Source organism: Dromiciops gliroides, chromosome 2 (genome assembly GCF_019393635.1).
Source record: "Dromiciops gliroides isolate mDroGli1 chromosome 2, mDroGli1.pri, whole genome shotgun sequence".
NCBI lineage: Eukaryota > Metazoa > Chordata > Mammalia > Microbiotheria > Microbiotheriidae > Dromiciops > Dromiciops gliroides.
In genome coordinates this window covers 237,944,291-237,969,834 of record NC_057862.1, presented here as the reverse complement: position 1 = coordinate 237,969,834, position 25,544 = coordinate 237,944,291, and the positions used below count along the sequence as shown (strand labels likewise).

At 40.7% G+C, this 25,544-nt stretch overlaps 1 protein-coding gene across 2 annotated transcripts; it reads right to left on the bottom strand.

Annotated features, from left to right (window-relative positions):
- Nucleotides 1-800: 800 nt before the first annotated feature.
- Nucleotides 801-25,513, bottom strand: FAM161B (FAM161 centrosomal protein B). 2 transcript variants are annotated; one of them, XM_043988919.1, is made up of 9 exons: nucleotides 25,390-25,513; nucleotides 22,221-22,543; nucleotides 17,611-18,164; nucleotides 16,317-16,654; nucleotides 14,632-14,759; nucleotides 10,944-11,111; nucleotides 10,148-10,247; nucleotides 8,898-9,043; nucleotides 801-2,838 (listed from the first exon to the last, which is right to left on the bottom strand). In XM_043988919.1, exons 1-9 carry the CDS (start codon nucleotides 25,441-25,443, stop codon nucleotides 2,748-2,750), a joined length of 1,902 nt encoding a protein of 633 aa, XP_043844854.1. In that variant the 5' UTR covers nucleotides 25,444-25,513; the 3' UTR covers nucleotides 801-2,747. The 2 variants fall into 2 exon arrangements, with proteins under 2 accessions (XP_043844854.1, XP_043844853.1); XM_043988918.1 differs by lacking the exon at nucleotides 801-2,838 and adding an exon at nucleotides 5,643-6,435.
- Between the last annotated feature and the right edge of the window lie 31 nt (nucleotides 25,514-25,544).

The following is a 25,544-nucleotide window of genomic DNA, read 5'->3' as shown; positions in this document are numbered from 1 at the left end:
ATGCAAATAATTTTCTTGGCTTGTATGTTCAAATAAAGTTAAGAATTTATTAATTTTTATAACAACTCAAACATACTGATAATGTAGCATTGATAAAATCATTTACAATTTTCATATAACATTAAAATAATATGTAATAGATGGGCTGGTTCATCTGTCAAGTTTTTTCTTGCAGTGGTCTATTGAGGGGTATTGCTACTCAATTATTTTTTAACCAAATAATCAACTGATATTTTATCTTTAGCAGCTACAGCAGAACACCCATACAAATAAGATGTTAGGAACAGCCATAGGATTTCTATGGCTTTGTTTGATAAGCCAAAGGATTCTTTATTCATCATAGCCAGAACGTACTATGATTTTCAGGTTTAAACACTACTGCAAGAGAAAAACCATTTTTTTGTCCCGATGGAGAAAGACCAAATGAATTCTATTTGTCCTTGGACATATGGATCCCTTTTCAATTTATATTTAGAAAGAAAATGATTCACTTCTTGTAGACTAAGTAATAAGCGTGACTTTAGAAAATTTTTCTTCGTAGGATGAGTTACTTTTAAAAATTGGAAAGTAATGCTAATATTGTTAAAAAAATTTCTGATAGTTCTAACTTTCAGATGTCATCACCTTCTTTGAGTATAAGTTTAAGGACCTTGCACTGAGTTACAGCACTGTTTTTCAGGAATGTCCACCAAATATTCAAGTTTAAGGTGGAAATTTTTGTTATAAAATGAATCTTATTATTATTATTATTATTATTATCCCTAAGAAGAAAATGGCAATTTCTTACATTAGCTCAAAAATTCTGCTAAGTACTTTGTAATAAAAAACATTACATATACAACATATAAGTGACCTATTGTCTGATTTCATGTTGTCACATGATTTTGCAAAAAGACATCCTTTTGCTGTACCCTTTGTGAAGTTATTCATAACCACTTGGAAAACTGTAGCATACATTATGTCCAAATTCCTGGTGTATGGGGGCAGCACATCTCTAACTAGTACATGAGATCGGTTGAATGCCTTCTAATATTTCCCAAGTTGACATCTTTTTTTTCCCAATTAAAAACACAGTTATATTGAAAATTTATCTTGTGGTGACAGTGCTATCCATGGGTTTGTAAAGTAACAAATCTTCCCTAATATCAGTGGCAATAATTTTGGGTGCCCCAAAAGTGTCTCAGTGCAGTTTTAAGCTCTTATTAGTTTTAAACTGCTCTAAAACATTTGGGAAACTGTATTTTATATATGTCCAACCAAATGACTTCCTTAACTACATGCTTTACTTCATCCACTTCCAATGCAAAATAGAAAGCCTTTGGTTTCTCAAATGTTTGATCACAAAGGTCTTCAAAACTTGGGTCAATTTTTTCGACCATATTTTCTGCAAGAAGAACCATTTCAAAGCTGTTGAGCATATAATGTGCCAAATATTTCAACAGCTTCAGGTAGTACCAATATTTCTCCTCCTGAAGGAAGTGTTTTTATACTATCCAACTCAGGAAGCAACTTCATTTGTTTTTTAAAAAGTTTGTTTATTTTTCCAGAAAAAAAACTAGATGCTTTTAATAAATAAAAAATTTTAAATAATCTTGCTAATATACTTTTGTATATACATTTTCAAGATATATCAGTTTATTAGGTTTCATTCACTTTGTAGCTAAAACATGCAAAGCAAATAGTGTTCTTCTCCATTAGTAACAGTACTTGTGAATACCAATGATAAGGACTGTGGGTTAGATTTTCTGAATTTAAGTTTTTACTTTGTTTTTCTGTATTTTGACTATTTGTCTCTGATGTACTTGCTCATACTAGTTTCAGCTGCTCTAGCAGATTTTCCCTTCAAATTGGTTATGTATTTATTCATCACGAAGGGATGTTTACACATCAAAAATTAAAGACAATAAAAATGGATAGATTTAAATACTGAATTTTTCAAATGATTATAACCATTCTTGAGTTATTTCAATTTGTTTGGTTTTTTTGGTGAGGCAATTGGGGTTAAGTGACTTGTCTAGGGTCACACAGCTAGTAAGTGTCAAGTGTCTGAGGCCGGATGTGAACTCAGGTACTTCTGAATCCAGGGCCGGTGCTCTATCTACTGCACCACCTAGTTGCCCCCTCAATTTGTTTTTAAGTCGCAGAGGCTTGGGATTTTATTTTTGTTTTTAGAAACCAGCTTACTTGCTGGAATGAATGGTGAGAAATATAATTGCTATTATGGTATGTTTGATTTTCACATAAAGGCCATTAAAGTTCAATTTTACATACTCTATATTTAAGTGAAGCAAACAGTATGAAAACAGAACTCAACTGTGTTGCAAGTCTACACCGACAGTGCTGTCAACATGCAATAACTCTGACTTTACCTGATTTATGCATGAAGAATTTAATGATCACTGCACTGTATTCAGTCATTTAGGACAAATTTGCTGTTACTCTTGGCTTCTGAATTTGACTCAAACTTTGTTTTCACTGAAAAAAGTGGTTACTTCCTCCCTACCAGCCCAAGGGTCTTGTACTCAATATAGAAAACTGAGTTAAAGAGAGCCAACTAAGCAAAGTTTTCCCAAGGGCATTTAAGAATGAAAGAGGGCAACAAAAGCGAAAAGCTGGAGAAAAGCTTTCTCCTAACAAATACTTTCCTAACAAATACTTTCCACTGTCAGGGACAGTGGAGCCACTTATTAACTCTAACATCACAGGCCTATCTAAAGTTACATTATGCTTACAGAGGAAGTGGAACTTCAGAAAGATGTAGGGGAAAAAAACCCCAGCTGGCCTGGACCAAATAAGTATACACAGAAGACTTCTTTGAGGGAGCCATTCTCAAGGTATCTGAAGAAGGGATAAGACAAAAGACAGAAAAAAAGAGTCTCAGGCCTTACTACTATTGAAAGGTGTCTATATATGCCTTTGTTTTATACAAAATTTCTGTAAGAATAATGTACATCAAGGACATCCTTGTTGAGGCTCCCTTAAAGCCACAAGATGGCTTTCGTAAACAATATTTCACAGAAGACCATCTTTACCATCATGCAACTCGCTGAAAAGGCAGAGAATAATACACTGTTACTATGTTTGTTGTTTTATCTTTTATAAAACAAAACAAAAGCACTTGATTTGGCAGATCAAAACACCTTAAAGGCTCTCCAACAAGATGCCCTCGCATGCACATGTCAGGATTTCACAAGACTCATAGCAACAGCAAGAACCTTAGGTAATGATTCTCCAATTATCATTGTTCAGTTGTAGCTAACTCTTTGTGACCCTATTTGGGTTTTTTTTGGCAGAGATACTGGAGAGGTTTGCTATTTCCTTTTCCAACTCATTTTACAGATGAGGAACTGAGGCAAATAAGGTTAAGTGACTTGCCCAGGGTCACCCACCTAAGTAAGTGTAAGAGGCCAGATTTTAACTCAGAAAGATGAGTTTTTCTGACTCCGGGCCCAGCATTCTATCCACTGCACCACCTACCTGCTCCAATGATCATAACAAGTGATAATAAGAAGAGGTGTACTCACCAAATGCCTCCACATTGGCATGAAGGTCTAGTGCAGACCAAACCAAGGAAGATTTCCTATAGGTAATGCTCCCATTTGCATATGACATTGTACTGATTGTATCAAGTCCCAGAACACAGCAGTCTTCTAAAGGAGCTCTATAATCACTAAGGAGTTTGGCCTGCTATGCACACTGGAAAAGCCAAGTGGTTGAAGAATGACTTTTACTTATACAATCAAGTATTTATTAAGCGCCTATTATGTGCCCATATTGTAGGTGTTGGAGATGTAAGTACAAAGAATGAAACAATCCCTAATCACAAGGAGTTTACATTCTAATGGGAGACACAAGCACGTAGAAATATATACAGCATAAACTTAAAGTTAAATGAAAGGTAGTTTGGGAGGAAGGGCGTTGAGGGGGTCAGGAAAGGCTTTATGCCTGAGATGGTGCTTGAACTGTGTGCTAAATAAAGGAAGAGAGGTACTGTGAGGTGCTGAGGAGGGAGTATATTCCAGGTGGGTGAGATGGTCAGAAAAAAAGCAGAGATTGGAGATGGAGTGTTATATGAGGAAAAAAGAAGAACAAGTTGGCTAGATGGATGAGATTAGCCCAAAACTGACTAGGAGGAGGAGACAGATGTATTATTTACCTTTGGGAAATGTATAAGTTTTAATGGTCTCAAGCTTTAACCTAAAATAAAAGCCCACCTTTTTGTTTTGTTTTGTTTTGCAGGGCAATGAGGGTTAAGTGACTTGCCCAGGGTCACACAGCTAGTAAGTGTCAAGTGTTTGAGGCCACATTTGAACTCAGGTCCTCCTGAATCCAGGGCCAGTGCTTTACCCACTGTGCCACCTAGCTCCCCAAAGCCCACCTTTTTAATACTGCATGGCTGTGATTAATGAAATATGGAAAACTAGAGTCTATAGATAAGTGAAGTTGAGGATAACCCAAAAGGCAATGGAGAAGTTCATGGTTGGCATGTACATGTGGCTACATTAAAATACTGGATTATCAAGGCAACGGATTCTAAAGGATAGCATCAAAGGAATACATGGTTAAAGGATAATTAACAGACAGACCTATGTGCTTCCCCAGCATCTTCAAAGAATCAGAAGCACTCAAAGAAAGCTCAAGTACATTAGATAGACCCTACATGGGGGACTAACAGGAGGTCTTTGATGACATTTGAATAGGAAGACTATGCACAGATAGATTGCAAGAGCACCGTCTCAATGAGATCACAGCTCTACTGAAGTACTGGAGACAGAGATGTTCTACAAAGTTAGAAATATGGGTCTGGAGTTCAGAGAAAGGTTGGGGCTAATTTTAGGAGTCATCCATAAGAATAATAATTAAAGCCACAGGAGCTGATGAGTTGGTGAAGGGAGAATATTTAATAGATATGGGCTGAAGACAGAAATGTGGAGAACACATACATATATGAGGAAAAAGGAGACAAAGTCATGGTTAGTTGGAAAACCAAGAGGTCAAAGGGTCATAAAACCAAAAGGTTTGGAGAAGGGGAAGGGAGTATGGCAACGATATAAAATGTAGAGTTCAGGGAGAATGTGATTTGATTAAATTTGGAAAAAAAAGATGAGAACTAAGAAGGAGTTAATGGATTTGTCATTATGAAAGATAACTTTCAGTAAAATTGTGGGAATAGAAACAAGATTAGAAAGGATTGAGGAATGAGTGAGTAGCAAGGAAGTGGAGGCATAAACACAGAGCATACAAATGAGAGTTCCATTGTACTCAGGTCTAGGCCCCACATTTGAGAAATGGAGATAGCATCCACAGGACAGTAACCAAAGTGGTGAGGGGCCTTGAACTTCTGCCACATGGAGACTGGTTCAAGGAACTAGAGATGTTTTAGCCTCGAGAAGAGAAGACTTGGGGAGATAATAAGATTTCTGTTTTCAAATATCTAAAAGGCTGTCATTAGAAAGATTAGACTGGGGCAGCTAGCTGGCAGTGGATAGAGCACTAGCCCTGGATTCAGGAGTACCTGAGTTCAAATCCGGCCTCAGACACTTGACACTTACTAGCTGTGTGACCCTGGGCAAGTCACTTAACCCCAATTGCCTCACCAAAAATAAAATAAAATTAAAATAGAAAGATTAGACTTTTTCTGTTTGGCCCCAGAAGGCAAAACTAGGAGCAATGGGTAGAGCCAGGAAAGAGGCAAATTTATGCATGATAAAAGGAAAAACCACCTTAAAATTACAACTCCCCCAAAGTAGAATGGGCTGCTTCAAAAGGTAGTGGGTGACCTCTCCCTGGATAACCACTTCTCTGGAAACTTCTAGTGGGGATTTTCCCCCATATCCCCAAGAATAGATTGAGCTGAGGGATCACTGCAATCCCTTCCAACTCTAAAATTCTGTGATTTTCAATAAGCCAAGCAGTGGGGAAAAAGAGGAGAAAGGTGGTATGGGAGGTAGAGTGAAGTAGAAAAGTTTGGGAGTTTTGTTTAGGCTAGGGAGACCTGAGAATGTGTGAGGGTAGAAAGGATTGATCCGATGGAGAAGAAATATTGAAGATAGAAGAAAGGGGATGACTGATGGATCAAAGTTCAGGAAGAGAATAAGTCATTCATAATAATGAAAAGCAGAGCTTCATGTGTTAGAATAGATGCTTTCTAAGGTGATTTTAAATAACAACCCACATGCCCACAAGTAAAACAATGCCCCAAGAGGACTCAGGCACTTCCTGGCTTGTCCTCTCACAAAACCCCAACCTTAGCATTTTTTTCCCCAAAAGCAGCACTAGAAGGAGAATGATCAGGCAAGTTCTTTGGAAGTATCTGGTGATTCAAAGGGCAGGTCCACAAAATCTTCCTCCAAGGGAGTCTGTTTCATTTCTTCTAGGGATTCTTCTGAATCTTGCTGTGAACTACTACTAAACAGTTCCTTGCTTTCACGGTGGCTGCAGAATAAATGATAGTACTTAGTTGGGTTTAGTTGGGTTTAGGATGTTTCTTATCTTGAAGGGGCTGGGAAAGCCATTCCCAAGGGGAAAAATGGAAAAGAAAGTCTAGCTTAATATAATATGTAAAACTGGGCTTGAAGACCATCCTTCCTCCATCTCCTCTTTTATGTCTAATTCAGATATCAGTCACCAAGCATTTTTAAAATGTCTCCCCAGTGCCCAACACTGGAGATACAAAGACCAACCCTGCCCCCCTGCCAAAAAAAAAGTCTCTGCCCTTCAAATGCTTATAGTCTAACATTTGTTGATTTCAGGGTGAGCTTCAGTTGCCTCAGGTCAAGTGGGGAATAGGACTGAAACTAACCTTGATAGGTAATATGTGGATAATTTATCTCGTGTACCTCATTGTACTAGACAGTAAGCTGGTCCAAATGAGTTTCCTTTCTAAAACAATCTGGATCAGAAGTTAAAAAGTAATTCCTTGGGGCAGCTAGGTGGCGCAGTGGATAAAGCACCGGCCCTGGAGTCAGGAGTACCTGAATTCAAATCTGGCCTCAGACACTTAACACTTACTAGCTGTGTGACCCTGGGCAAGTCACTTAACCCCAATTGCCTCACTAAAAAAAAAAAAAAAGTAATTCCTTTTCTCTTTTCTTTCTATACCCTTTCACTTGGTGATCTCTTCACTTCCTATGAGTTCCATTATTCTCTTTATGCATATGACTCACAGATCTATATATCCCTAGTCTTTCTCCTGAGATGCAGGCCTGCATCACCAACTACCCATTGGACATTTTGAACTAAACGTTCACTGGTCATCTCAAATTCAATATGCTCATTATCTTTCCCCTAAAATCCATGCTTCTTCTGAACCTCCCTATTTATATCACTACCATCTTTCTAATCATTCATGTTTGTAACTTTGCTGTCATTCTCAATTTCTCACTTCCATTTACCTTACATAATCAGTTGCCAAATCTTGTCATTTCTTTCTCCATAACATACTTCTTCTTTTTTTTTTTTTTTTTAGTGAGGCAATTGGGGTTAAGTGATTTGCCCAGGGTCACACAGCTAGTAAGTGTTAAGTGTCTCTGAGACCGGATTTGAACTCAGGTACTCCTGACTCCAGGACCGGTGCTCTATCCACTTCGCCACCTAGCTGCCCCAACATACTTCTTTTTATGCAAGAGACACTACCCTAGGTCAGGCCTTTATCACCTCTCACTTAGATGACTTACAATTGCTTCCTAATTGTTCTCCCTGCCTGAAGTCTTTCCCCAATCTAATCCATCCTTTGCACAGCTGTCAAAGTAATTTTCCTAAAGCTGTAGGTCTGACCATGTCTCTCTCTCTCTCTCTCTCTCTCTCTCTCTCTCTCTTGCTCTCTCTCTGTCTCTGTCTCTGTCTCTCTCTCTCTCTCACACACACACACACACACACACACACACACACACACACACACACACACACACACACACACACACACACCCCAAACACACCCTTGTCCCACTCAATAAACTACAGTGGCTCCCTATTCCCTCTAGGATCAAATATTCAAAATTCTCCTTTACAGTTATAGCTGCTCTTCACAACTTAATGCCTTCCTTTCTTTCCAATCTTACACGTGCACATGCACCCTCCTCTACACACTATGGTCCAGCCATACTGGCCTAATTGCTGTTCCTTATACAAAAATAAAAATCCTCCCTCTTTTTTTTTGTTTTTCCAGGGCAATGAGGGTCAAGTGACTTGCCCAGGGTCACACAGCTAGTAAGTGTCAAGTGTCTGAGGCCGGATTTGAACTCAGGTCCTCCTGAACCCAGGGCCTATGCTTTATCCACTGTGCCACCTGGCTGCCCCCAAAAACCTCCCTCTTTACTCTCTGGGTCTTCATACTGGAATGCTTTCCCTCTTTATTTCTACCTCTTAAAATTCCTGGCTTCCTTCACCATTTTGCTGAAGCTACCTCTTACAGGTCTTTTCCAGTGTCCCTGGCTCCTCCTACCTTCCCCTCTACAATGACTTCCATTTATCTCCTACATATCTATTTATGTACATATTTTCTCCCCCTTTAAAATGTCAGCTTCTAGAGAGTAGGGACTATCTTTGCTTCTTTTTAGTGTCTCCAGCTCTTGGCACAGAGCCTAGCTCACAAGCAATCACTTAATAAATGCTTTTTGACTGCTTGGTCTTGGAGTTAGATGTAGTCAGTTAGTTAATAAATTTTAACTGGTCTGAATCTAAGCTAAGAGTGAAAGTGAACTCACAGATGAGCTTTAAAAGAGCGTTAGATGAGATACTCTAAAATCCTTGGAAGTGATGCAAGATGAATGTAGGTTGTTAATTTCAAAATGTGACTAAAGAAGTATCAAGTAGAAGTTTACACTATATCCTAACAGCATCAACTTCCTGGGCCAAAAGGTGACAATTCAATTAAAGAAAGATTAGAAAACTAATACCTGAGGGAATCACTTCCTTCCTTGTCTTCTTCACTCCATTCCAAGTCAAGAGCATCTTGTCCTTTGTTTCTCACAAAGTCCTCGTCCAAACCAACCTTCCGTAATATGTCTCGGTATCTGCGCTCTGCCTCTTTTCTGGCACAAATCTGTACAGTAAGAAATTAGATATTTGGAACTTGTGTCCCCGTCCTCCCTCTCCACCTTGTGTTCCATATACTAACAACCCTGAGTCATGGGCATGGATCTTTTGTGGGCAAAAAATACATCTGAAGATGTCAAGAACAACGTCATACTTGGTAGTTCTGCCCCTTTCTTGGGGAAGTGGAGTTTAAAGACTCCAGTGAGGTTTGATACTGAATTGTCTTGAAGAATAAAATTAACTTGAAGTTAAGAAATCTGAAATTGTTTTTCAGTAATTTTTAGCACAGCAAGTAGCGGCTGGGAGTCATGATACGCTACTTTCTCCAGGTTTCATAGGATGCTTGTAGGCAACAGCCAACTAAATACTCACTAGAGCACACTGGGTCATCTGAGTGCCCAGCAATCCTAAACAAGTCACTGGGGAAACAGCTAGGGTCTCAGTTTCTTGGGCTCTGGGAGTGTGGATGGGATAAGATCTAGCCTTGAATAACTTTAAGATGGCCTATTTATGTCATTCCTGGATTTCCCAAGAGAGTCTGGGCTGAACTCTTTAGCTTCCCCAAATTTGCTTAGAACAAATCCCAGACCAGGAGAGTGGGCCTTATAATGATTCTTTCATCTATCCACATACCACCCAAGATGGTTATTGCTTTGTATAAAAGGATTCTGCAAAATGGCTCTGGGGCTCAGGCTGCCTAAACTAATCCTGTAAAATTCCTAATCCCAGAACAGCCTCAGAGCTATGTGGGGAGAGGGACACACACTAGGGAATGAGTGAAGTGATCCTGATGCTATTTAATGTGAACTCTGGACTACAATAAAAACACCAGTAGAGAAGACACTAAAGTCTATCTTTTTGTGCTCTTCTGTGAGAGAAGCCTAATGGCTTAAAGAAGCATGCCTGTACAAGGTATGGAGATAAATATTTTTTGAATAACAGTGGGAATAAAATAAGGCCTCCAACTCACATCTTCCCCCTGAGGTTTAAACTTATGAAACTGGTGACACCTAAATGTTAGAGGACCACTTAAAAACATTCTCCCAGAAGAATATCCAATCCAAGCAGATAAATAAAGGGCCATTTTTTCCTTGTTGAATAGGAACTCTACCTGGGTCACTTGTTCAAAGAGGTAGGGTCTATTCTGGACTCTCCTCTTCATTTCCTCCAGTTCTCTCTTATACTCTTTTGTTCTCTTTTGGTCATTGAGCCTGAAATTAACAAGACTTCTATAAAACATTCCATTTTGTTTCAAAGTAGAATATGCTTAATTCTTTTTTTTTTTTTGGGTGAGGCAATTGGGGTTAAGTGACTTGCTCAGGGTCACACAGCTAGTAAGTGTTAAGTGTCTGAGGCCAGATTTGAACTCAGGTACTCCTGAATCCAGGGCCGGTGCTCTATCCACTGCACCACCTGGATGCCCCCAAATATGCTTAATTCTAAATGAGTAGAATGATCTCCCATAAGTTTTTGTCTACATTTAGCAATTCATTTCATTTTTTGCTACAACTAGATTGTTACAGAAAAATATCCAATCATCTCATTAATGCTACCTGGGTTTTTTCAAGACTTACAGTTGTGGGGCAGCTAAGTAGCACAGTGGATAAAGCACCAGACCTGGATTCAGGAGGACCTGAGTTCAAATCCGACCTCAGACACTTAACACTAGCTGTGTGACCCTGGGCAAGTCACTTAACCCCAAATGCCTCACCAAAAATAAATGAATGAATGAATGAATGAATGAATGAATAAATGAATAAGACTTACAGTTACAAATTTCCCAGAGCCAGTAGTCAGTGGTCAGTTAGTCAATAAGTATTTATTAAGTGCCTTCCATGTGAGAGGCAATGTGCTTAGTACTATAGAGACTTCCAGTACACACTTGTATGCTTTTTGGGGATACTAACCAATTCTCTTTCAGTTTTGCTTTGTAAGTCTCCTTTAAGCTTTTATGGGGATCCATGGCTTTTGCTCGTGAGCTCACAGATTTATACATAGCTTGACATTTCTTCCTATGTTGCTCCAACCAGCGGGCACTTTCATTCTCTTTATCCTTCTTTTCTTCAAGAGAGCTTCTAAAAAAAGCAAGGAAGAAAATGAGACAGAGACTGACAACTTAAATATACAATATATATACACTTTATATATTCACATCCACATAAACATACACACACCATGTCCCAAAAATCTTAGGGCAGTTTTAAGCTTTAATGCTATAACATAAATACGTGAATGCAGATATAAGTATTATGTGTATGTATGATGTGTGCAGCTTTTGTCTAGATCTTTGGAGGTCTTTGTATGAAGATGAATTGTTGGCCGCTATGAAAAGATATATTTACCAAACCCTAGCATTTGTCCACCATCTTGGCTCTGCCCCAGAACTCCCAAAACCTACCATTTGTAAAGTGAGTTATGAGGTCCTTCAGGACTAAATACACTGACTTACATCCATCGGATACCAGCGTCAGTTACTTGACTTTCTAGTCAAAGCAGTAAACTAAAGTAATACCCATGGGGGCAGAAACTTGGAGCAGATCTAGATTCCAACCAAACTTCTTGCCTACTAGAAAGCAAAACTGTATCTTCAAGACACTAGCATGGAATGGGGCTTTGTAAATACAAATGTATCCGTCCTGAGAAAACAGAAATGAGGCCCAGGTTCCTCATCCCTTCAGTAACAGGTGAGAGGTCTTCATTTAAGTCTTTTAACATTATTGGACTGCAGCAGGCAGCATTCAGGTTGTCCATCTGTTATTCCTCATGTTTGACATAGGATAATCCCACTCTATTTCCTAGTTGATATCTTAGACCCTACTTTTTGTACTCAAGTTATCATTGCTAATATACTGCAGTCTAGTTATACCCTAGTGGCCTTCAAGTTGCCTGCAGCTTTGATTATCTGGATGTTGTGGCATTCGATGATTTATAGCTATATATGTCACCAGGATTCTTACTGAAGATGTACTCACCTTCACACCAATCAATCAATAAACATATATTAAATATCTACTATGTGCCAGGCAATGTGTTAAGTCCTGGGGATACATAAAGAGGCAAAAGACAGTCTCTGTCTTCAAGGAGCTTACAATCTAATGGGCAAGAAAACATTTAAACAAATATGTCATCGATTCCCCAAGATTCTACTCACCATCCCTGTGACTTTTTTTGTTTTTCGGGGTTTTTTTAGTGAGGCAATTGGGGTTAAGTGACTTGCCCAGGGTCACACAGCTCCTGTGACTTTTTCTTTGTGGTCTATATGTTTTGTCTTCACTTTTTAGAATATAAATTTCTTGAAGGTAAGCAGCTAGGTGGTATAGCAGATAGAGTTCTGGGCCTGGGGTCAGGAAGACTCATCTTCCTGTTCAAATCCAGCCTCAGATACTTACTAGCTGTGTGACCCAGGGCAAGTCACTTAACCCTGTTTGCCTCAGTTTCCTCATCTATAAAATGAGCTAGAAGTGGGCAGCTAGGTGGCACAGTGGATAAAGCACCAGCCCTGGATTCAGGAGGACCTGAGTTCAAATCCAGCCTCAGACACTTGACACTCACTAGCTGTGTGACCCTGGGCAAGTCACTTAACCCCCATTGCCTCGCCAAAAAACAACAACAAAAACCACACACACAAATATATATATATATATATATATATATATATATATATATATATATATATAAAATGAGCTAGAGAAGGAAATGGCAAACTACTTCAGTATCTTTCTCACAAATGGGGCCATGAAGAGTCCAACATGACTGAAACAACTGAACAACAAAAGGATCTAACTTTTGTATTTGTATCCCCGACACTATCTTGGCTTACAGTAATCATTCAATAATTGCTTTTCCATTAACTAATGTCCAACACCTTCCAAATCTCTTCTTGGAAAAAGTTTTTGTGATATATGGGTATGAGGTTTCTTCGCAGTCTACAAGTCCTCTTTCATTCCTTAGTCCTGAGACAAATTTTCCAATGTATTGTTACTATCTTCCTCTATGCCAAACTTAGCAGTGATGTAACCAAGTATTAAGAACTTAATGTTGACATAGATTGGATGATCATATCAAGCTTCATCTTCTGTAACTCATGTTGTCATATAAGCTGCCAATAACTTCACACTGGTCTGAGTTACAAGGATTTATGGTACTTTACAAGGATTACACCAAATAATCAGGTGGACCCGTAATACAAAAAGCAGTAAGTCTTTCATTATAGCACATTTTAACTCACACAGGAAGGCTCAAAAGCCTAAACATGGGAGTGCAGGGGCAATAAGAGAGATTAGAGAAAAGAATGCAGTTCAGTCTTGTGAAGGGGTAGGGTGGGAACACAACTAATTTGCAGTCACCAGAGCCTCAATGCAATGGTCCCCAAGCCACAGGAAGAGAAAGAACAGAGTCAACAAAGGTTTTCAGAAAAGCTGCCCTTTGGACTTCATCAAGCTCTGTCATTCTTCTGAGTCAGTGTTGAGAATCACAACAACAACAAAATATCTCATTTGATCTTCACAACATCGAAGAGGATAGGTGTTGTTATTCCCAATTTAAAGGTGAGGAAACAGAGGCAAACAGAGGTTAAGGGACTTGCCCAGGGTCACACAGCTAGTAAATGTCTGAGACAGGATTTGAACTTGGGCTTTCCTTACTCCAGGTCCAATGAACTATCCACTTCACAACTCAGCTGCCTCAAGACCTGTATAAGATGAATGTCTAAGCTGTACTCATCTTTATACCAACTAATTAATCAATCACTCAATCAACACCTACTATGTGCCAGGCACTGTGCTAAGAACTGAGAAGACAAAAAGAGAAAAGAGACAGTACCTGCACTCAAGGAGCTTACAATCTAATAGGAAAGCCAACAAGAAAAGATACAAAGCAAGATATATACAGGAGAAGTAGGAAATAATTAACAGAGGAAAGGTGCTAGAATTAAGAGGGGTTGGGATAGGATTCCGGTAAAAGATGAGATTTTAGTTGGAATTTAAAGGAATCTAGGAAAGTCATCAGGGAGAGTTGAAGAGTGAAAGCATTCTAGGCATAGGAGACAACCAGAGAAAATGACTGGAGCTGAAAGATGGGTTTTTCTTTCTTTCTTTTTTCTTTCTTTTCTTTTCTTTTCTTTTCTTTTTGCAGGGCAATGAGGGTTAAGGGACTTGCCCAGGGTCACACAGCTAGTAAGTATCAAGTATCTGAGGTCGGATTTGAACTCAGGTCCTCCTGAATCCAGGACCAGTGCTTTATTCACTGCACCACCTAGCTGCCCCCGGGTTTTTATTTTAAAGAACAGCTTGGGCTCATTGAAATCATTGATCAGTTTCCCAAATACAATCAAACCAATTTTCTTCCATATTGGTGTCTCAGAATCAAAGATGTGAGGATCTGATGTTGCCATACAGCTGGGTTTAGAATTAAGTACTATATATATTCCTGCCTTGACTCAAGAAATTAAGAATTCTACCAATTCTATCTAACCTTCTAAATTTCATCTTGCTGACTATGGCTGAGGACCCCAGAAGTATGGGATACAGGTTACCTCTAACCTAGCTTGGAACGTTACACTGACTTATACAAATGCCAAAAGGCTTAACTACTCACCTGATAGCAGATTCCCTTTTCCTGGTGGCATCTGTGATGTGTACAGGAAGGGTGTTAGGGGAGAGGGAGGCAAGACCGCTCAGAGAACGACTTCTTTGTAATGGAACCATGGGTGATTGTGGAGCATTCTAGAAGAGATGAAAAAAATGATTGGAACATGGTACAAGATCTGTCCCTATCCATTCCATAGTTCATTCAACTAAGGAGTAAAAATATTCCAAGTTTGTGTCTTCAACCTCTCTAGAGCTGCCCCAACCAAGGCCTTGAACACTAGTCTAAATGTCAAAAGGATGAGGGTCTCAGATACCAGAATCAAGGTGGGAATAGAAAGATATCCTTCTGGGATCTTAGACTCAATAGATCCCTAACATCAGCTTCTTCCCTAAACCAACCTTCCTTTCCATTTCTTTCTTTCTTTCTTTTTTTTTTTTTGGTGAGGCAATTGGGGTTAAGTGACTTGCCTAGGGTCACACAGCTAGTAATTATTAAGTGTCTGAGGCTGGATTTGAACTCAGGTCCTCCTGAATCCAGGGCCGGTGCTCTATCCACTGCACCACCTGGCTGCACCCTCCTTTCCATTTCTACATCAATTAATGGCCTTATCTTCCTTCCATCAACCCAATTTTGAAATCTGAGTCTCCTTTGACTCCTTTTCCCTCACCCTCCACACCCAATCAGCTGCGAAGTGTAATTGATTCTACCTCCATAATACCTTTTAAACTGAGTTCACGTCCTCATCACCACCTGTAGGACTACTGTCAAATCCTTCTATACTCTTTACTCTCTGACTATCCTTCACACAGATGTCAAAATATGCTGCTTAAAGTACATGTCTGACTTCAAGCAAAGGCACAGTGGCTGCCCTGAGGTTATGTCTTCACTACAGCACCTAAAGCTGGAATAGGTGAAGCCTTGAGATTCCCTAACCAGGGCCTTAAACACTAGGTTAAATGCCAAAAGGACCAGGGCCTGCCACAAAAAGATATTTTCTACTATCTTCTATCTATATTATCCTACTATCTTGGGATGAAATTCCTGAAGTAGCGTCACATGTGAATTTGGTAAGAGCTCTGGACCCTAATTCTCTTTCTGCCTCCCCTCGAGCTCCCACGTGTTTGGGGAAGAAACACTCTGTCAATGCTCATCCCAAACCTTAGAAAATAGAGGCAGCCAAGTGGGACCTACTGCCAGCAAATCTGCAAGTGCTACTTCTCTAATTCCAAAGATTTAGAATCACCACCCCTCAGATCGAAAGCCCTCTTCCTCTACTACCTCTGCCCACACTCTTTCGTTCCCTATTATTCTATCATTCCCTAATTCCTATTACGTCCCCCTCAAGGATCCTACTAAATGTGAAACTTCCCTTCATTCTCCATTTCTCCATTTCATACTTTTCCCATCTGGCACTTATGAAAATCTGGCCTTCGCTACAAGACACTAAATTTCTGGCTGTTTCTAGCACTAATTAGATCTTCTCACCTGTCCCCTAACATAACAGACCATGAGGAGGAGTTGGCATAATACTTGCTCCCTGCTACCATTTCCAGACTCTCCCTTTGCCAATATAACTCAACGACTTCTTTCTGAGGTTCATGTTGTGCTTTTATGTCACTCTGTCCAGATAGCTGTTGCTCTGATGTATCAGCTACACATCAGTCTCCTTCTCTAAGTGCTTATAACTTCACCTTTGGTTCAGTTGACTCCTTGCTGGGCCTCTGTCGGTGGTGGAGATTAGCAGTTCTCAGTTGGAATGGCTTGTTTCGTGTTGCCTCTCGTGTCTCTATTTTTTGGGCAGCTTCTTTTTGGAAGGCCCTGTAAAGGCCCTTAAAGTCAGGGACACTGGGATTCACCCTTGGTTGGAAATCAAAGTCTCTCTGCAGGAAACTGAGTTTTTCTTGACGTGTGCGAGTGGATATTCGAGACTTTGGATCAGTGTATCTATCAGAAGTGATGGGGGATGAGGCTGTCTGCAGGAGATCTGCGGCTCTTCTCTGTATTCGGAGCTTCCTGCACAGTTCAGCTTCTGTGAGGAAAAAAGAAAATACAAAGGCTTGTGGGGGAAGGGGCGAGATAGGGGCTGCCATGTCCAAGTTATGTGCTAGTACAGTAAATGCTTAGACCACAGCTATAATGATTAATAATCCCCAGGTCTCCCTGGCTCTAGGACAAGTTAGTTACCCTGCTCCAATGAGGCCAATATTCACCAACTGGAAAAAAAAAAATTTCCTTGAGTATCATCTTTCTAAGACACTCAAAGTAGTATTTTTTTTAGTTTTTCAAAGTAGTATTTTATATTTAATTTCACTGACAGTCATAATCTTGTGACAGAGTACATCAGATGGCTTTCTCCCTGTGAGTTAGGAGTAGAATCAGGGCTTGATCTCACATTTCTGGATTGCTAATATATTTCTCTATATGCTTAAATATTCTGGTTCACAGGAACTTCAGCTATAGCTTTGTGAGAAAAGTATCAGCTAAGTGAGTACACCAATTATCAGAAGAACCTGTTCCTTTTTACTTCTCGTAGTACTTTCTTGCAGCAAATGTTCTATCATGATGCTGATTAGGTGAAATAATCCATCTTACTCGAGGAGGTGTCCTGCTTGTCTTAAAGTGGGGCTGAGAGGACAAGCTCCCCGTGATGTTGGGGAGGCCAAAGATGCTATGTCCTGAACCACCGAAACCCACTATAGCCATTTCTCTGACTGTGCTCTGAGGTTCTATTCCTAAGACCCCTACATGCAGGAAAAGAACAAGAAGTTTAGCACTCAGGAGGGGATGATGCAAGATCCCTTGGAAGATACTCTGTTTTGGGGTTTTTTTTTTGCAGGGCAATGTGGGTTAAGTGACTGCTCAGGGTCACACAGCTAGTAAATGTCAAGTGTCTGAGACCGGTTTTGAACTCAGGTCCTCCTGAATCCAGGGCCAGTGCTCTATTCACTGCACCACCTAGCTGCCCCTCAAGATACTCTGTTTTACCTTTGAGCTTGTCACCCAGGGCTGGCTCCAAGACTGACTTGGGAATCTTCTTGGTGGCTCTTTGCTTTGAAGTCTTCTTCGCTTGAGTCACTGCTGCTGAGCCCATCTGTCGAGTGGCTTCCCTTTTTTGCTCTTCTTTCTCCAGGAAGCTGAAGGGTCTGAGGGAAGACAGGAGCAGTTCTTTCCTTTTCTGGATCCCGGCTCGCCTGCGGGCCTCATTCCGTTCCATGATCTCCTGATAAAGGGGCAGATGGACGTGAGCAGGCACTGGCTGAGCCTGGAACTTCTTTTGGCACTCGGCCTCCTCCTGGTCCTGCTTCACTGCTCTCTGTCTTCTATGTTCAAATGAGGCACAGGATGGCAGGCACCTGGACTTCTTATGTGCCTCCCGAAGTGTCATCTGAAAGGGCTCTGGGCTAGTGACAGAGGAGACCCAGGCCAGGGTACTCCTGTGTGGTGGGCAGGGGCCAGAAGCTGAGTAGTATCTTGCTTGATCATACAGGCTTTCTTGTGTAAGGTCACTCAAGGAGCTGGACCGTTTTGGCTTGTCAGATCTGAGGGGGAGAAGTCAAGGGTTACCTGGTCGTTTTTAGTATTTGGAATAGAGCAGAAATATGTTTAATGTGATTGTGCATATATAGTCTATATCAGATTGCTTTCTGTCTTGGGGAGAGGGGAGGGAAGGGAGGGAGAGAGAAAAATTTGGAACTCAAAATCTCAGAATGAATGTTGAAAATTATCTTTACATGTAACTGGAAAATAATAAAATACATTTATGATTTTAAAAAATTTGGAATAGAGGGAAGCAAGTCTCTTTCTAGCCTGAAGTCAGCAGCCTAAGACCCAGAGTGCAAGGCTCCCTGATGTTCTCCTTTCACCAAGCTTATAGTCTTAAGTTTGGCGTTCTAGTCAGTGACAAGAGATACTCTTCCTACACTTTACTGATATCTCTAGGCCTTTAACTGCTGCTCCCTTCTCTAGGGTTATACAGGCCATCTCAGTGTACATAATATCCTCTCACAACAAAACGAATGGCTACTATTTTTCACCCACATTGTTTTCTCCTTTTGGTTCTTAGTGAGGGAGTAGTCTGATTAGACGTGTTTGTTTGGGGATAAGGATTCTTTTCTTCTATCTGGTAATTTAAGTTGTTAGAATGTATTCATAACCCAACTAGAACATGTGAGGAATTGAGTTATTTTAAATTTAAGAATTTTAAAAGTACTTTGATGTGATCAGCTTTATATCTCTGAGTTCATTAAAGGATACATTTGTGTTTTTCTGGAAAACTGGGGCTAGGTTGATGAGTCTGTCTAAGCTATTACAATGCTTATTGTGATCGATTATAATCAATCAGTCAGTATTTTTTAAGCCTCTACTATGTGCCAGGCACTGTGCTAGGTGCTAGAGATACAAATATATAGAACGAAACAATCCCTACTCAAAATGAGGTTACATTCTAGTATGGAAGACAACAGGTACATATAAAATATATCTACAGAATAAAAATAAAGTTAATAGATACATGTATGTGTATATACACATACATATTTGACTCCTCCTCCTCTTCCTCCTATACACAGAGTAGTTAAATACAAGGTAGATGGGAGGGCACTGGGAGCTAAGGGTCTTAGGGAAAGCTTCATGCAGAAGATGATGCCTGAACAGCATTCTAAGGGAAAAGAAGCACTCTATAAGGAAGAAGTAAGGAAGAGTACATTACAGGCATTAGGGACAGCCAATGCAAAGGCATGGAGAGGAAAGGCCACTTTGGCTGGATCACAGAGCATAGGAGAAAGAAAAAGGTCCAAAGAAGCAGAAAAGGTAGGATCAGGTCAGGCTGTATAGGACTTTAAGAGCTAAACACTAGGGGCAGCTAGGTGGCACAGTGAATGGAGCACCGGCCCTGGATTCAGGAGGACCTGAGTTCAAATCCGACCTCAAGACACTTAACACTTACTAGCTGTGTGACTTTGGGCAAGTCACTTAACCCCAAATGGCTCACCAAAAACAAACAAACAAAAAGCTTAACACTTCTCATCCGCTACACTCCTTGGACTGGACTCCATTATGTCTCCAGGAAATCTCATTTTCAGAAAACTTATCAGCAGCTTTGGGACACACCCTTCAACAGTACCCACAGTACTCTCTGCCCCTCTGATTGGAGGGCTGGAGGGAGGAGCGAAGAAAGCCTCTCAATGCCTCCTTTTAAAGTGAGCTCCTAGGCCAGCTTTCTCTTCTACCAGCTGCCCTCCTCTGGACCAGACTCCCTCATGCTTCTGTCCTGGGTACCTTTTCTTCTCCCTGCGTCCTCTAGCTTTCCAGCTTCCTTTTGTGTGTTCTAGTCCCCCATTAGATTATAAACTCCTTGAGGGCAGGAACTGTTTTTCTTTTTTCTTTTTTGTATTTCCAGTGCTTGGCACTTAATAGGCACTTAGTCAATGTTTACTGACTGAGTGTGTGTTTTATCTTGGATGACAGGAAGCCACCAGCATTGGTTAAGTAGGTGAGTCACCTGGTCAGATCTACACTTCAGGAAAATTACGTTGGCAGCAGTGTGTAGGATCGACCAGAGAGAGGACAAACTTGAGACAGGGAGACCAGTGAGGAGGCAGTTGCCAGACGGATGTAAGAAATATTGCAAGGGTAGAAACAGCAAAATCTGATTACTGATTGGATGTGTGGAGTAAGAAAGAGGAATCGGGGGCAGCTAGGTAGCGCAGTGGATAGTGCACTGGCCCTGGAGTCAGGAGTACCTGAGTTCAAATCCGGCCTCAGACACTTAACACTTACTAGCTTGTGTGACCCTGGGCAAGTCACTTAACCCCAATTGCCTCACTAAAAAAAAAAAAAAAAGAGAGAGAAAGAGGAATCCAGGATGACGCTGAGGCTATGAATGTGAGACACTGGAAAGATGGTAGTACAGAAATAGGGATTTTTGGGAAAGGTAATAAGTTCAGTTTTAGATATGTTGAGCTGAAGATGTTTCTGGAACATCAAGTTTGAATTTCTGAATAGGTAATTCATGATACAGGACTGAAGCTCAGGGGAGAGAGACAGTTGATGTGGGAGTCATCTGTATTAAGATGACAGCTAAATTCATGGGAGTTGATGAGGTTCCCAAAAGAGAGACTGTATTACAGAGAGGAATGCCCAGGAAAGAACTGTGGGAAATACCCACACTGAAGGGGAATGATGTGAATGATGAGCTAGCAAAGGAGACCAAGAAAAAATGGTGATACAGGGAAGGAACAAACCAGGAGAGACCTGTGTCAGAAAACCCAGAGAGGAAAGAATATCTAGGAAGACGGGGTGGTTAACAGTGTCAAACGTAGCAGACAGGCAGAGAAGGATGAGGGGGAACTGAGAAAAATTAATCAATTAATCAATCAGTTAATTAATTAGGACTCACTGGTAACTTTGGAGAGTACATTTTCAGTTGATTGATTAGGTTGGAAAGCCAGACTGCAAAGGATGAGAACAGACACAGTGGAGACAAGGAGTGTAGAGAACTTTTTCAAAGAGTCTGACTGAGAAAGGAAGGAGAGACACAGGACTGAGGGGAGAGGAGAGTCAGACTAGATAAGGTTTTGTAAGGACTGTGGTGACTAGGACATGTGGGAAAGCAGTAAGGAGGGAACCAGGTGATAGGGAAAAGCTGAAGATTAGAGAGAGAGAGAAGATAAGTGAGGATCCAGTCTGCAGGAGACTACAGGAGAGGATGGAATCAAGTGCACGTGGAAAAGAGTTGGTCTTGACAAAGAAAAGGGCCCGCTCTTTATCAGAGACTGCAGGAAAGGAGGGGAGAGGGGGAAATGATGTTAAGGGATTTTGAGATGAAGAGAATGGGAGAAAAGGAAGCTCATGTCAAATGGCCTCATTTTTTCAGAAGGCTGAGAAGGTAGACGGGAAGGAAAACAGCCTGTATAGAGGACCTACTATGTGACAGGTGCTATGCTAAGCACTTTACAAATATGATCTCATCTGATCCTCACAACAACCCTGCAAGCGAGGTGCTGTTATTATCTCCATTTTACAGCTGAGGAAACTGAGGCAAACAGAAGCTAAATGAGTTGTTGTTTTATTTGTTCAGTCATGCCAGACTCTTTGTGACCCTACTAAGGGTTCTCTTGGCAAAGATACAGGAGTGTTTCGCCATTCCCTTCAGCTCATTTTACAGATGAGAAAATTGAGGCAAACAGGGCTAAGTGACTTGCTCATTGTCAAACTGCTAGTAAGTGTCTAAGGCTGAATTTGAACTCAGAGCTTTCTGACTCCAGGACCAGTCAGTGCTCTATCCATTGCACCACTTAGCAGCCTCTAAGGAGATGGGAAGGGGTTTGGTAAAGAATAGGCATATTTCTCTCTAGCAAATTTCCTAAAAGAATGGGAGCCCATTTCTAGCTTCCTAGAAGTATATGTAGGTCTACAACATGGGAGACCAACACACTAGCAGTACAAGCAAAATGGGACCATGATGAAGGACTGACAGATGACTAAGCACAAGTAATAGGCTCTCAGAAGAGGACCCTACATGGTAAGCCTTTATAAGGTTTACTTTACCCAGCACTACTCTCTCCATTCTAAAGAGAGGTTCTTCCTTAACTTACATAAAAGACTGATGAAACTTGGCCTGTGGTCTCCGTCTGTTACTGTCTTGGAAAAAACGCTCTAGTTCTTTGTCTTCTATAGAGGACTCATCTCCCGGCTTTGCCTGATAGGCTGAGTTTTGTCTCGATGAACAGCGTCTGGTTTTTTTCTTCTGTGCCTGCAAAATCCTGTATAAATATTCATCTGAGTCAGAGGTAGTCAAGTTCGTCTCAGTTTCTTCATAGAGGAAATCCTCCAGTTTTCCTGCCCTGTGCAAGACAATTCCATTCTCATGTGGTTCTTCCTCTGTCTCTGTGTCTGAGGATGCTTTGGGGTAGAACATCTAAGGGGAAACAAAGATGGCTGTTTAGCAAAACCATAATCTTAATTCTGACCTAGAATGCTCTTCAAAGAACCTCAGCTACTTTAGGGTCCAGATTTCCAGCCCACCCTATTATTCTTTGTAAAGCCTCTGTTAATGTTGCCTTTAGCCCTTAATCTTTGTCATATACCTATGTGAAATCTTAGTTTAGCACTTTGAAACTGAAAATAAACTTTGGATAAAACTTTAACACCCCATTCCTTTCTTATTCTCTTTTAAGGAATGAGCTAGTCTGCTCATAACTCCAAAAGGGGACCCTTGGCTTCTCATAAGAGCTGACATTTACATGGTATTTTACAAAGGGCTTTACATGGTTTGATTTGATCTTCTCAACTACCCCAGGAGGTGTATTACAAGTATTAATATCTCCATTTTACAGATGAAGAAACTGAGGTCCATGGGTCATACAGCTAATAAATGTCAGAAGTAAAATTCTAACCTGGTCTCTTATGACTTTAATGATCTTTCCAGAATTGGAATGGACCTTAGAAATAGTTTCATAATAATGATAATCAATAAGTATATGATATTGTTAGGTTTGCAAAGTAATCACCTCACACCAACCCTCTGAGACAAGTAGTGCAAGTATTATTCCCTTTTTAAAAATAGGGAAATTGAAGCTTTGAGAGGTTAAAAGACTGTCATTGTTTCACAGCTAGTAAGTGCCTTAGGTAGGATTTGAATCTAGGTCTCCTGACTTCTAGCCCAGCAATCTTTTCAATACACCAGATTATTTCTTTTACCCAAAGCATCACAGGTATTTGGAGTTGAAGAGAATCTCAAAAATGATCTAGTCCTACCTCTACCTGAACGGGAATTCTCTTTGCAACATTCAGGCTTCCCATGGTCTCCCAAGGCAGCCACTGCACTTTGGGACAGTTTTAATTGTTAAAATTTTTCTTTATGCTGAGCCTAAAATTTGCCCTTGAAATTTCTGCCCCTTTGTCTGAGATCTGCTCTTGGGAGCCAAACTGAACTATCTTAATCCTTCTTCTCTGTGAATACTGTACAAAACCCTCATTTGTCAGAGACCCTAAACAGATGATGTGACTTATCCAGGGTCGCAAGTATTTAGTCACAGGGTTAGAACCTCTTGCATCTGGTTCATTTTTCTTTTTCCATCATATCAGGCCTCTTTCCTATTATGGCCATGCTGTTGGCACAGACCTCTTTTATATGTCTGCTGTTCTTATGCCAATTAATTTATTAATAGCTTTTAAATGACTAGCATTTATATAGTACTTTAAGGTGTGTGTGTGTATGTATATGTATATATGTATGTATTATATATGTCATATGTGGAATCGAAACACATGAGATACACATGTCCATCACTTACTGGGATGTGTCTCACTTGTGAGTGAATAAATTGTCTCTAACCTGTGCTGGCTAACTTGTAGAGTAGTTAGCAAGGACTCTGAAAATTTCTGAAACACCATTTAGTATGATAATTTATTGCTGTAGAAAATAGGTGCAATTCAAGAAGCAGATTGAGATACATTTTTTGGACATGCCCAAATATTTCGTTTGACCACTGGATTTTGGTTTTTTGGGGGCAGGGCAATGAGAGTTAAGTGACTTGCCCAGGGTCACACAGCTAATAAGTGTCAAGTTTCTGAGGCCGGATTTGAATTCAGGTCCTCCTGAATCCAGACACAGTGCTTTATCCACTGTGCCACCTAGCTGCCCTTTCCACTGAATATTTTTACCCGATTTTTCTTTTTCTTTGTTTAAAGGAAGGTAGGGAGACAACATAGATTTTTGTTCATTAAAAATTTTTAATTTGGGGCAGCTAGGTGGCACAGTGGATAGAGCACCAGCCCTGGATTCAGGAGTACCTGAGTTCAAATCCAGACTCAGACACTTAACACTTACTAGCTGTGTGACCCTGGGCAAGTCCCTTAACCCCAATTGCCTCGCTCCACTACTCCAAGCTGCTTTCTTGTAAAAAACTGGAAGCAGGTGTTACAGCGGAAAATGTATCTGACTACTTAATATTCCTTCCCCCTTTTGACAGCAGAGACTTTTTCCTTTTGTTTTTGTATCCTCAGAATTTAGCACAATCCCTCTCACGTAGTATTCAATATTAAAATACTTGTTGGATTGGATTGGACTGGACTGGACTGGATGAGACCATAAGTTAGAAAACTTGTATTCAAGCCCCAACTTTGCAATGGATAAGCAGAATACTTCCCCTGCACAGCCCTTCCTCAGTGAAATCCAATTCATTGTAAGTCATGACATCTGTCACTGTCCCTGTCGAGAACGAAGGACAAATAACTACTTCCCCTGCCCAGCAATTCCCCTCCACAGGCTTCATTTTTCTTCGCTGTAAAATGAAGGGGGGTGTTTTTACTTGACTATGCGTATTTATTAACAGGTTTGGTTGTTTTCTTTTTAATGGATTTTTAGGATCCTTTTTTTTCATCACCATAATTCTCCCCCCCCCCCCCAGCGTCCCTCCCTCTCACAGAAGGCCATCATCCTACATCAAAAATATTTTTTTCCCACTGGGGAGGGAGAAAGAAGAGGTGGCAAAATAGACTTTATAATCTGAAAAAATTTAATTTAAAAATGCGGTGGAGAGGTTTAGATGATTCTACTCTATGACCTATAGGCAGTTCTGAAATAAAGCGAACTGGATCTAGTTACATCCCGCCCACCGCCCCATCAGACCCCTCCCCTTCTCTTTCGGTCGCCCCGCCCACCGGTCTCCACGGCAACGGGGAAGATGGTCTCCTTTCCCACAAGGTTCCAGTTCCAGGACCCAATGCTGGTTCCTTCCTCCCTCTGCTCTTCTTCCTCACCTGGATGCCTCGTTCTCCGCATTCGCGGGCTGCAGCTGACCTCCCCACGGTCATGTTCTCACCGAGACTACAGCGACCACAGGGACGAGGGCGCCGCTCGCCGTGCCAGCTACGCCAAGGTCTGGCCCCGCCCTCCCTGCTTGAAACTGAAAACC

What these genes read in the sequence shown, in the direction of transcription:
- FAM161B (XM_043988918.1), bottom strand. Translation starts at nt 25,443, where the DNA reads ATGACCGTGGGGAGGTCAGCTGCAGCCCGCGAATGCGGAGAACGAGGC. An exon ending in AAAAGGGAATCTGCTATCAG is followed by an intron (nt 11,112 to 14,631) that starts GTGAGTAGTTAA and finishes TGCTTTTTTTAG; the next exon opens with AAGCTCTCTTGAAGAAAAGA. An exon ending in TCTTTGAACAAGTGACCCAG is followed by an intron (nt 9,044 to 10,147) that starts GTAGAGTTCCTA and finishes CTTACTGTACAG; the next exon opens with ATTTGTGCCAGAAAAGAGGC.